General features: G+C 45.0%; 1 protein-coding gene across 2 annotated transcripts in view; it reads right to left on the bottom strand.

The window, feature by feature from the left end:
• SRRM4 (serine/arginine repetitive matrix 4) overlaps window positions 1-13,345 on the bottom strand; it is a 169,964-nt gene that overhangs the window by 37,750 nt on the left and 118,869 nt on the right. For both annotated transcript variants that reach the window (XM_043440285.1, XM_043440276.1), the window contains exons 2-5: window positions 9,910-10,056; window positions 8,320-8,406; window positions 4,995-5,066; window positions 1,808-1,834 (exon numbers count right to left, since the gene is read on the bottom strand). In XM_043440285.1, the coding sequence (XP_043296220.1) occupies window positions 1,808-1,834; window positions 4,995-5,066; window positions 8,320-8,406; window positions 9,910-10,056 (333 nt within the window). The remainder of the gene's footprint in view (window positions 1-1,807; window positions 1,835-4,994; window positions 5,067-8,319; window positions 8,407-9,909; window positions 10,057-13,345) is intronic.

Genomic DNA, 13,345 nt, shown 5'->3' with positions numbered 1-13,345 from the left:
CTAACATGTATAGACAACCTATGGCATGTTTAATAAGTATTCATTTTACAGAAAGTGGAAACTGAGCCTCAGATTGGCTGAGAAACTTCACCAGGATCTTACCGGTGAGCTGGGATGTGGCCCCAGATCATGGGTCCCTAGCGCCTATCCTCTTGACTACTGTTGTAGTCTTTTCTATAAGAAAAGACTGGAAAATCCAGAGAGATATTCTAAAGCCTCCTAAAGTTTGGCAGATTCTGAAATGTTCTGCTCATGAATATTTAAGTTTTTTTTTCTTTTAAAGTCAGAGTACTGGGGTGTAGGCAGAATGGACAATGATGACTCAGGGTCTCCGCATCACCAAATAGAGGCCCCAAAGGCAAATTCTATTTGATAATTCAAGCCAGACTGGCTTCAGGGGATCACCAGGAACCCATCACTGGCCTAAGTCCTGGGAAGGAGAAATTTGATTTCATCCAATTGAAATTGCATCTTGACACGAGCTGTGGGATTTATCTTTGTGTCTGGGACTCAGCCTGGGCAATGGAGATCCCAGGTCCTCACTGAAAGACCAAGTTCACCTCCTGGCTCTGCTGCTGAGTTGCTGTGTGACATCAGGCAGGTTACCTGTCCTCTCAAAGACCCAGTTTCCTTGCCCTTGAAGTGGGGTCACTGCTTAAGCTGTTGGGCTAAGTGAATAGATTACCTTGGTAATCAGTGTCTACTTGTTAACTGAATGAATGAAAGGATTTTGCACTCTGTCAGTGGCTGCAGTTGTGCTACTGTTATTGAGGAAGCCACTGCAGGCTGTCCTGATCCTCTGTCAGACAGACTTGGGCTGTAGTTTTGGCTCTGCCTCCTCTGACTGTGTGTCTGTGGACATGCCGGCCACATCGCCTGAGTCTTAGTTTCTTCATCTGTAAAATGGAAATAATAAAGATATCCTCTGCACAGGGTTGTGATGGGGATGTATAGAGATCAAATACCCATGCATGTGGACAAGGCTTAACATAGGATCTAATTTATAGTGAGTACCCCACAGGTTATAGCTTAATTTGTGTTTACCCCGTGGTTCCAACATTAGGCCTCTATCCCTTAGTTAGGATCTGGGAAGGCTTTGGTGGGGTGATGCTTCTCTACATTCCCAACCCAAGATTTCTTTTTTTCTTTTGGCCATGCTGCACATCTTAGTTCCCTGACTCTCATTGAGTTCACATTGAACTCAGGTATTGAACTCATATTGCCTGCATTGTGGGGGCTTCCCAGGTGGTACATTGGTAAAGAATCCACTTCCCAATGCAGGAGATGCAAGAGACGCAGGTTTGATCCCTGGGTCAGGAAGATCCACTGGAGGAGAAAATGGCAACTCACTTCAGTATTCCCGCCTGGGAAATCCCATGGACAGAGGAGCCTGGTGGGCTACAGTCCATGGGGTCACAAAAGAGTCAGACACAACTAAGCACACATGCACACACTCCTGAATTAGAAGTGTGGAGTCTTAACCGCTGGACCACCAAGGAAGGTTCCCAATCCAGATTTCAACCAATGGTCAAACAGACCCTGGTAAGGGTGCTAAGGCTTGCCAGGGAGAAGGATCAGTAGGAACTGGCCTAGCAGCAACCATGTGGCCTGGTGGAAATTGAAAGTTGGCTTGGAACTTTCAGGGAAACCAGATCATGGCCTTCATTTTGGAGGAAACTGAGGCCCAGGAAGATGAAGAGGGAGTGAACACAGAGGTGGAGGCTGAGAGCTGGACCCTAGATGCTACCTAAACTTGGTTAGGAAAGCAGAAAGCCGAGCAAGCAACCAGAGACAACAAGATGCTTACCTGTGCCTTCTCTTCTTGGAGAATGACCTGATTGAGGGGGGAAAAAGGAAGAGAGAGAGAGAGAGAAAGGAAGGGAGAGAGACAGGGAGGGAGCAAAGATGAGGAAGGAGGAGAGAAGAAAGGAACAGAGGGTGTGGGGGAAGAAAATAAATGTGAGTCTGGGTTTCTTTTCCTGGGATGGTTGTATCAGCACATTTATAACTTTTATTTTTCCTGGGATGTTCCCTCATCAGGGATCAAACCCATGCCCCCTGCAGTGAAAGCACGGAGTCGTAACCATTGGACTGCCAGGGGATTTCCTATCAGTGCACTTGTGGCCAAGCTACAAGGGGACCAGGACATCTGGTGAACCCTCCTCCTCTTTTAGATTTGAAGATCATATGAGAAACCCTGGCCTGCATTTTGAATTATCAGTGTTTCAATCCTCACCCAAATTTGTCAGTAAGCCCGTTCTGGAAAAGACTGCATGAGGAGGCCAGGACAGAGAGTCCCTCTGCCTCTTCGCTTCCCCCAAGCCTCACTTTGGTTCTTTCTCTCCCTAGCTGTGGATTCAACATCATCAACATCTTCAAGGGACAACCAGATTCCACATGTGGAACTCCTACTGGGGTCCCGGCTCTGTACTAAGCATTGCTCACACACAATCTCATTCAGTCTTCCCCCTAAACCTGTAAAGTACTACTGATAGCCATTTGACAAAGACACTGAAACTCAGAGGAATTAAGTTGCCCAGGACCACACAGCTTCACTGTGTAACTCCAATTCATTCTCAGATGTCACCTCCTGTAGCATTTTCCAGTCCCCTCAGGCTGGTTTGGTGTCCCCTTCTCTGTTCCCACAAGCCCTGAGTGAGCTGCCGAGCTGAGCCTCACTAGGGTACAGACTTCTTCATAATATGACTACCGTTGTCCACACTAGAATGTGAGCAACTCGAGGGCAGGGACTGGGTTCTGGCTACTGTTTTGTTCCTGGGGCCCAGAATCTCCTCATTCATGATATACAATGGGTATTAAATAAACAGGTGTGAAAAAGGGATTTTTTTTTTAACCCTGAAACCTTAGTTAATTGAAGGAGAAGAAAAAGTTCAATGCATCCTCTACCTTTAGCTTCCAGTTCCAAAAAGTCAAATATCATTAACCAAACATTTCAAGAACTTGGAGAAAATGGACTAAGATTAGAGTGATGCTCAGTAGACGAGGGTTTGAGAAGAATCAGATCATATTTCCCGCTCCTAATTTCCCATTTTATGGTCTTCTTTCCCTCTAAACTTCTGACAACCCCTGAGCCAACTGTAGCCCCCCAAAGAAAGTCTGTTTCTAATCCTCTGGCCAAGTCTCTTTCATATGAGAAGCCCTTGAGTGAGACGCCACTTGGTTCCCAAGATCCATATAGAAAAATGCTCCCTCTTTCCATCCCACCCCTAAACTGTGACAAATCGCTCAGCACAGGAAGGTGACAAGCTGGCAGTCTGTGGTCACGGGCAGGCCCTCACCTCATCAAAGAATTCCACATTGGGAAAGATTTCAAATACCAGGTTAACTAAGGGCTTCCCTTGTGGCTCAGTTGGTAAAGAATCTGCCTGCAATGTGGTAGACCTGGGTTTGATCCCTGGATTGGGAAGATCCCTGGAGAAGGGAACAGCTACCCACTCCAGTACTCTGGCCTGGAGAATTCCATGGACTGTATAGTCCATGGGGTTGCAAAGAGTCAGACATGACTGAGCGACTTTCACTTTCACGCCTGTACTGAGCACAAATTCAGACAGGATCAGTGGGCGTGTTTGGACAGGTGGTGGACATAATCTGTGAGATCAAACTGGGTAGAGACCATCTGGCAACAAGGGCTGAGAGCTGACCACACCCCTGGGTTTGGAAAAGCCACGTGGGGGTGAGATGTGGCAGGGTGGGGAACCCAAATGACCTCTTACCTTTTGTTCTGTTGTGATTGTTTAATTGCACAAGTAATCCACCACTGGTGTAGAAAAATTGGAAGATACAGATAAGCAAAAATAAAATATAAACCACTCTTTCCCTGTCATCCACAGCCAACCACAGCAAATAGCTTACGAAGATAAACCCTCTGCCCTCCAGGGGTCAAATTAGCTTTGTAAATGTGTATAGATGGGGGAGGCAGGTTAACTGGGGACAGTGTGGCACCCTGGCACTGTCTAAATGCACAGCAACTCCTCAGTTCCAGCGGATGACTGCCTGTGGGAAGATCGATCCAATGAAGAGAGCTTCTGATTTTACAGAAGTGCTGGAAAACGTTTTGTATTGCAAAATGTTGGCTTGGCCCATGAACCACAGATTTGAGACCTTTCATGTACAGCTTTCCTGTCTTTTATTTTTCCCCACAAACTTGTGTGCGTGTGTGTGTGTGTGTACATGCACGTGTGTATAGTGAGCACCTTTGGGAATGTGTGTGCATGCTCAGTCACTCAGTCATAACCAACTCTTTTGAGATCCCATGGACTGTAGCCCACCAGGCTCCTTTGTTCATAGGATTTTCCAGGCAAGAGTACTGGAGTGGGTTGCCAATTCCTTCTTCAGGGGATCTTCCCAACCCAGGAATCAAACCTGAGTCTTCTGTGGCTCCCACATTGGCAGGTGGATTCTTCACCTCTGAGCCACCTGGGAAACCCTTGGGAATGTGTATTCAGTTCCTAATGCCTCTTAACTACAGTCCACAAGTAATTGTCTACAGGTATGTCCAAAACATGGACAATCTTGAAGCAATGTTTCACATGATCCCATTCTCTAGGACACAGCTGGATCTATCAGAAAGGCCTCTCCATGGGAATTTAGAATAACAAACAAGAGAAATTCAGTATCTTCTTGTGATCGGGCCTGTGACAAGAAGAGACGGGAACAGGGTACAGGGTCGGTGTGCCCCCGTGTGCACTATGGAACTGGGCTTGGGTTGTGTTAGCTTTGGTTCTAGCTCTTCACTGAGACCTGGCTGGTCTCAGAACAAATCCCCCTCAGGCCTGAGTTAGTGTTAGTAGGTCTCTGGTCTTTGCAACAGGAGTCCCAAGTTACACAAGTTACAAATACAAGACCATACACAGATGAGTATTTTTCATAAATGAAACGATAAGCCTCCAAGTGACCTTTCAGTGCCATCCATTGTTGCCCCCACCCCAACCCCACCCGAGGCATCCCTGTGTGCAGAAGAAGAAGGACAGTACCTGTGTCGCTTATGTTTCTTGGAACTTTTCTTCTTCTTCTTCTTGACAGGTGATGGGCTATAAGATGGGGACCTGCCATTGAGAGAAGACATACTTGAGGGAGGGCTTTGAGGGCCAGGATCAGTCCTTTCTCCAGTTCCCAGACACAGCCTCGGCTCTTCCAGGAACACATATCGAGGATGATACTTTGTCTTAAATGTTACTGTGTGTTTTATATGTATTATTTCATTTAATCCTTCTACATACTTCTTAGGTAGGTACAATTGCTACCCTCCTTTTTCAGACAGAGAAAGTGAGATTCAGAGAGGTGAAGTGACTTGCCTAAAGACAGTTGCCTAAATATGGCCAAGAAGTGGAAGAGCTGAGATTCAAATTGAAGCCTCTCTGATCCCAGGGGCTTTGTTCTCAATCACTGCATCACCCCATACCTGCCCTCCTGGTCGGACCACAATATTTACTTTTGTCTGCTGCCCTTCCCCAAACTGTGTATGCTTTAAAGGTCTCTCCTCTGCCCCACCCTGTTGTCTCCCTGGTCAGACCAAACTTCTGCAGGACATCTTGCCAGGATGTTCTCAGCATGGGTCCTTGCCACAAAGGGGTTACCCGAGAAACAGATACCCTAGAATCATGACTATGATTCCAGGCTGAAGTTCAGGTGACTTGAGTTCCAGTCTTGACTCTACCATTAATTCACAAGTCACCTCAGGCATGTCACTGCTCGCTCTAAGTTTCCTATTCTCCCACTGATGAAATACCAAGGTTGAAACATATCTGTAGTTGCAAACTCAATGCCAACAGAGACCTGCCTCTCAGACAGCTTAAATGGATGCAGCAGGTTGAGGGGTAGATGGTATGGAGTGGTGGGGCCTGTGATAAGCCAGGGAGCACCTGACCTAGGGGGATGGCTTCTTTTCAGATTAGCTGAAGGTCTCAGGGAGGAATGCAGGCCTGGGTTTCTACAGCACTTGCCTTTTCAATAGTAGCTTTCAGAGAACATATTTTCATTTGAAATCTCCTGGTTTTAAAACAATGGCCATCATTAAAAAGACAAAAAACAATTTGCAGGTCAAATAAAACATGTCTGCAGGTGGAGATGCAGGGTTGAAAAACAATCTGACTTAGGGAATCAGAGCACCTGTTCCCAAACACACTGAATGAATGAAGGAATGAGTGAATGAAGCCTAATCCCTGTGGCTTCCTTCTTTTTTTTTTGGCTTCCTTACTTGACATGTTCTCCTGCCCACCCCTAAAATCAGGAAGCTCAGGCCACTTACCCCAATTCTACCCCTCACCCTAGAATGGCTGGAACTCAGGTCTTCATTCACATTACCCTCTGGGCCCTCTTTGGGCCTCACCACTTAGAACTAGGCTAAAGAAGGGGTGAAGGAAACAGAGACCCTGAAAACATGGAGTTGGGGCCCAAGGCATCCAGATTCTGCTCTCTGCTGCCCCCTGGAGGCTTCTTCAAATACTGCCTCCAAAGTTTTTTAACTTGCCCCTTATCTAAGGAATGAAGAACTAAAGAGCCTTGACAAAACCCACTGCAATGTTGTGAAGTAATTAGCCTCCAACTAATAAAAATAAATGAAAAAAAAAAAAAAAGAAAGTGAAAGAGGAAAGTGGAAAAGCTGGCTTAAATCTAAACATTCAGGGAGGCGGGAGGGGGGATCGGGAAGGGGAACACATGTAAATCCATGGCTGATTCATGTCAATGTGTGGCAAAAACCACTACAATATTGTAAAGTAATTAGCCTCCAACTAATAAAAATAAATGGGAAAAAAAAAAGGAAAAAAAAAAAAAACTCCTCCTGCACCCCCCCCAAAAAACAAAAAAACTATAAACATTCAAAAAACTAAGATCACGGCATCTGATCCCATCCCTTCATGGCAAATAGATGGGGAAAGAATGGAAACAGTGACAGACTTTATTTTTTTGGGCTCCAAAATCACTGCAGATGGTGACTGCAGCCATGAAATTAAAAGATGCTTACTCCTTGGAAGAAAAACGGTGACCAACCTAGACAGCATATTAAAAAGCAGAGACATTACTTTGCTGACAAAGGTCCATTGTGGAATGGACCTAGTCAGTTGACCATAGTCAATACTGTGGTTCTCGCAGTAGTCATGTATGGATGTGAGAGTTGGACCATAAAGAAAGCTGAGTGCCGAAGAATTGATGCTTTTGAACTGTGGTGTTGGAGAAGACTCTTGAGAGTCCCATGGACTGCAAGGAGATCAAACCAGTCAATCCTAAAGGAAATCAGTCCTGAATACTCATTGGAAGGACTAATGCTCAAGCTGAAACTCCAATACTTTGGCCACCTGATGTGAAGAACTGACTCATTGGAAAACACCCTGATGCTGGGAAAATTGAAGGTGGAAGGAGAAGGGGACAACAGAGGATGAGATGGTTGGATGGCATCAGCGACTCGATGGACATGAGTTTGAGCAAGCTCCAGGAGTTGATGATGGACAGGGAAGCCTAGCATGCTGCAATCCATGGGGTTGCAAAGAGTCAGACACGACTGAGCAACTGGACTGAGGTCATGTAAGAAACATCTCTCTGACCACCCCTTGGGGCCTGGAACACAACTTGCTTTTAGTGTAGGGATTTATAGCAGAGAAGAAAGCCTGAAAACAATTTTAAACGCAAAAAAACTAAAAGTATTGTGTATAGAAAAAAATTCATATGGTACAAAAGAGTCAATAGCTGGAAAAAATAAAATGTCCATTATCCTTGGCATTTTTGTAGTGGTAGAAGCAATTGAGGAGCCTAGAATCAAGTGTCTGTAGGTTCTGTCACCTCCTCTCTGAGCCTTTATTTTCTCATCTGTAAAATGGGGATAATAACTATAAGATAAAGCAGTCATGATGACTAGAGTCAATACCGTGTATTTGAAAGTTGCTAAAAGATTAGATCTTAAGATTTCTCATCACAAGAAAAACAACTATAACTATGTGAGATCAAAGTGCCTGGAATGGCACTTACATAAAGTGAGTTCTCCAAAAATACATAAAGAAGTAAATACTAATGGTCACGATCATGCTTCATATTAACTATCATTTACTATGTGCCAGACACTGTGACAGCTGCTTCCACATCAACTTTCTTGTCTAATACTCACAAAACCCCAAGAAGTAAGTATTTCTACCATTTTATAGAAATGGAAACAGGCTCAGAGAGGTGAAGTGACTTGCCCAAGGTCACACAGCAAGTTAAGAGGCAAAGAGGGGATCTGAATCCCAGAGGAGTCACTGCCTAACTCAAGAACCCCTTTGTCCCTTCCCCCATCTTCAGGGTGTCATGGCCCCTTGGATCCCTCACCTCCTTCTCTTCTTCCGGGTAGCTTTCTTCTTTTTTTTCTTCCCCCTGGAGGAAGGTAGCGGCGTCAAGTCTTTGCTGCGGGAGGCACTGAGGAGAACACAGAACAAGGCATTAGAGGACCCAGGGTTCCCCGAGCCGTCAACTGGTGCTGTTGTAGCTGAGAGACGATCCAGTTCCTTGGAGGGTGAAGGACCCACAGTGAATACCTAATCACCACCTCATGGCTGATTTGGTTGCACTTCAGGTTAAACGCCGCAAATAAGGAGCCAATGCTGACCTAATGAGACAGATGCTCTACGTTACCCAAACACCAATTGATTCTTTAAAACAGAGTTATAGAGGTTAACTTCTCCTTAATAGATTTATTATTGAATTTGCAAATGGCTCACCTTGGTAAATAAATCAGTTTTTAAATAATTAATCGGCAGTTCAGCACCCTCCCTCCCCAGTACATTGTGTCTGTAGTTCCTGCTGGAAATTAAATGGGAGGCAAAAGGTAGGTTAAGTAGCAGCTGATTATTAAAAGTATATTTGCCAAGGTCTAATGTAACGAGATACATATCTCATATCGCTTCACAGAACCTCAAAAACCTCCACTCCTCAGGAATAATTATTTCCTGTTCAATTAAATTCAAATGCTCAGGCTGCAGTTAAATGAAGTCAAGTTATCTTCTTTTATAATTGGGGCAGGCTCCAGGGATTTTTTTTTTAAAGCAGTATCCATCCCACGGCAAAAAGATATGGTTTTGGATGAAAAACTGCTTGGGAATTGAAACAGGCCAACTCCATTGAACCTCACTGGGAAAAGAGAATATTAATAAGACTATTATTGTCATTATTAGTAGTAACACAGCTACTGTATATTCACTTACTATGCACCAAATGTTTTATATACTTTGATACTAACAAAAGCACTTTGAGGGTGTTATGATTTTTACTGTCTCATTCTACAGGCAAAGAAAATCAGGCTCAGAAAGCTGAACTGCCTGGCTCAAGGGTGCACAGTTAGGAAGTGTCTGAGCTGGGATATGAATTGAGGCCTGTGTGATTACTATCCTGAGAGCTTTCCCACAAAACCAGCTGCTTTCTCAAACTTGTTTGTGTGGCTGATCTTTTGGAAGTTACTTAACTCTTTATAAAACATCAAAAAATGCTGCCATAATTAATTCCATTCTAAGAATCTGGTATTTATAGTTAATAGGAAAAAAATGATATAAGTAATTAGAATACATGTTAACATCTCTGCATTGACAGTCAACAAAAATCATATAGCTATATCTTCAAGAGACTCACTCTTAGCGGGTTAAAAATAAAAATCATAGGGGGTAAATATTTAACTACTTAGACACCTGTTCACTAGCCTCGGGAGTCTATGAATCCTCTGAAATGGTACACAGAATTAGGAGGGTGTTCTTAGTACTCATAGCTTCCAACTAATTCTCAGATGGGTTTTGATTTGATTTAAGGATCTCAAAGAGGAACTTGCAAGAGACAGAGGGGAAGAGTGGTCAGAGAAATAAACTTCGTTTTTCCGTCCTCAACTTGAACTTCCGCGTTAGATCAGAGAGAGGGATGGGGGCAGAATCTCACCTGCGTGCTGTGGCGGGACTGGGCTCCCGGCAGGCTTTGCCTCTGTCCCAGCTGTTGGTGCCCAAGACCTTGGAGGCCAAATGCTGGCTCAGCTTTTCCGAGGGTCCATCCTGAGCTGGGACCATGGGGCTGCTCTGGGGTTCTGTCCTATAGAGGAAGAAAGGAGGAGGTGAAAGCATTAGGATATGACAGAGATTCTTAATGTTCATCAAGCATGCACAGATGTCTGACTTCCCCTTGAGTTAAGTTGGGGTCATAAATATCATCAGGGGTCAATGGTCTCCGAGTGGGGGAGATATATACTGTTTCCATTTTGAGGCAGTCAGATCTGTGTGCCATCCATCTCCAGCTCCCTCTCCCCCTCTGTCACAGTGACTTTCGAGGCCACACCTTCCAAACAGCGAAGCTACTGGATGGAGGAGAGATGCCTGGATCACATCAGACTTTGCATGACAGAAATAAGCCTTAGTTAGGTTAAGCCACTGAGGTTTAGGGGCTTATTTGTTACTGCTTAGGCTATCCTGGGGCTTCGCTGGGGGCTCAGAGGCTAAAGTGTCTGCCTCCAATGCGGGAGACCCAGGTTTGATCCCTGGGTTGGGAAGATCCCCTGGAGAAGGAAATGGCAACCCACTCCACTATTCTTGCCTGGAGAATTCCATGGTCGGAGGAGCCTGGTAGGCTACAGTCCACAGGGTTGCAAAGAGTCGGACACGACTGAGCGACTTCATTTACACTTTTCACTTTCAGGCTATCCTGACTTAATCACAGGGAGGGGCTGGGAATCAGCATTTTACTTCCTTCCTCAAGACTAAATCGGAGGCCAAAAGCAAGACAGGATTAGTTCAAATTCTCTTTTGCCATTTCTATCCCATTTTTCTATCTTATCTGTGTGTGGCACAGAGATATCTTAATTCAAACACTATCTTCACCATTTAGTAACTATAGAACCTTGGATCAGTCGCTCAACCTCTCTGAGTTGCAATTTACTCAGCTATAAAATAGAGGATAATATCAGTCCATATATCATTGAGTTGTTGTGAAGATAAGATAATATAAGCAAACATGAAAGGCCTAAAATATGTCATTTCCATTTTCCTTTACTTCTCTGTGAACCAAGCCTCCTATCTGGTGTCCTTAGGAGGTGTGAGCTCACCCACTTGGGACAGCAGTTCCAATGAAGGCCCGAAGTCCTCCCCTCTGCCTCTGAGATGAGGTCCAAACTGCACAGGAAGATGATCTGTGTCCCACCTCCTTCTCTGAGTCCCAGAGAAAGAAAAGAAACTGCCTAGTTACTCAGTTTCTGAAAGGGTTGTCACTCAAATCTCTTGGCTCCTAACCAGGAAGAGTCAGGAGTCTGAGAGCCACAGGTGGATCTAGCAACATCCAGCAAGCATGATTGCTGCCCTCCCTGCCTGCCTGCCCTGCCTGCAGATCCCAGGTCAAGCACTGATCAAAGGTATTAGCATCTCTCCTGCATCGAGCTTCTGCAGCCATTGCATCAAGATTGGTTTTATGACTCAGGATAAATGTATCTGATAAGCCCCCCTGCTCCTTGGGGCTGCCAAGAGCACAGGCCAAGCCTGGTCAATATTGAAGGGAGGGCAGCAAAACACATCCATCTCTGTCAGCCGCTTATCAGTGTATCTTTAGAAGCAGAGCTGGGAGATGCTCCAAGCCCAGGAAGGATGGAGATTCTAGCGGGGTCTACCCAGCCCTTCTCACTATCATTTCCATGCTTCCAGAACTCCACTTTTCCGTATACTTCCCTGCCCCACTTCCCCCATGGTGAGGGTTCCATTTCCACATCTTTGTTCCCTCCGGTCTATCTGTGTGGAATGCTGTCCTGGCTCTTTTCAGACAACTCAAAGCTTGCAATTTCTGCCCAGCCCCCAGCAAGGTTTGCCTCTTGCCATTCTTGTCCCAGCTGAGGCTAACCTAAAATTCATTGACTCTGATTCCCTGAGTGCCTGCAGTGTCTCCAGGCCAGTTTTAAGTGTGGGGATGTAGTGAACAAGACACAGGTGTTCCCAGAGATTGTGGAGTTTGGATTATACATGGAAAAGCAGGTAATAAATGCACAAGCAAGTAATAATATGGCTTATTCATCAGTAATAAATTATAGAGAGAATAAATCAGTGTAAAGGGCCTAGAAAAGTGAGAGGGGTGACTGTTACTTCATATTGGGTAATCATGGAGGGAACTTCCCTGGTGACTCATTGGGAGAGTCTGCTTGCCAAAGCAGGAGATGTGGGTTCAACCCCTGGTTTGGGAAGATCCCCTGGCATAGGAAATGACAACCTGCTCTAGTATTCTTGCCTGGGAAATCCCATGGACAGAGGAACCTGGCAGGCTACAGTCCAACAGGTCACAGAAGATTGGGACATGACTTAACAACTAAACAACAACAACAGCAAAATAATCATGGAGGGCCTTTCTTAGGAAGTAACGAGGGTGGAGACTTGAATGACCAGGGACTAACCTTGCAGTTTGTGTTGACTTTAAAATGTGTTCACAAATTTTTGACATTCATACCATCAATTAGGGAGCCTAATCTCCCTCCCCTAGGATACTGGATGGGCTAGTGACTCAAGTTGAATGAACAGAATGAAGTAAAAGTGATGATGTGTGACTTTCAAGACTAGGTCATGAAGGTAACTTCTGCCTCTTCCTCTTGGACTGATCACTTTGAGGGAAGTTGGCCGCCATGTAGTGAGGACACTCAGCAGCCCTGTGGAGACATCCATGTGACAAAGAACCGAGACTTCCTGCCAACAGCCAGCGCAACCAGCCATGTGAGTGAATCACCTTGGAAGTGAGTCTTCCAGCCCCGTCAAGCCATCAGATGAGACAGCAGGCATGGCTAATGTCTGAGAGGTAGTGACCCAGTCACCCAGCCAAACTTCTAACTCAAGGAAACTGCAACTTAACTGTTAATTGTTGTTCTAAGGCACAAAAATTTGGGGTATTTTGTTGCTCAGTAATATGTAACTTCTACACAGGTATCTGTAAGCAGTATGTTCCAGGCAGAAGGAATATCAAGTTCAAAGACACTTGGCATACACAAGAAACAGCAAGCAGGGGTAGGAATGATAAGAGGAGAGATCAGAGATGAGGTCTTTATAGGCCATGGGAAAAACTTTGGGTCCCCTGTGGCTGAGATGGGTGATGTTCAGAAGGTTCACTCCCTGAGCTCAGGACACTCAAAGAAAGAGACGGAAGGACAGAGACAGAGAGACCATTGCAATAGACCAGGCCCAGAGAAGGGTGGCAGCAATGGAGGTGATGAGATGTGATTAGATTCTGCTATATTTTGAAAGCAGAACTAGCATCCTTGGCTGCTGGTTAAATGTGGGATAAACAATCAGCAATATTTGTTCAGTGAATAAATGAAAGGGCAAAGGCATTGACTAAAGAGAACATTCATCTGTTTCAAAAA

This window comes from Cervus canadensis, chromosome 1 (assembly GCF_019320065.1).
Source record: "Cervus canadensis isolate Bull #8, Minnesota chromosome 1, ASM1932006v1, whole genome shotgun sequence".
Taxonomy (NCBI): domain Eukaryota; kingdom Metazoa; phylum Chordata; class Mammalia; order Artiodactyla; family Cervidae; genus Cervus; species Cervus canadensis.
This window is presented reverse-complemented; position numbering and strand designations above follow the sequence as displayed.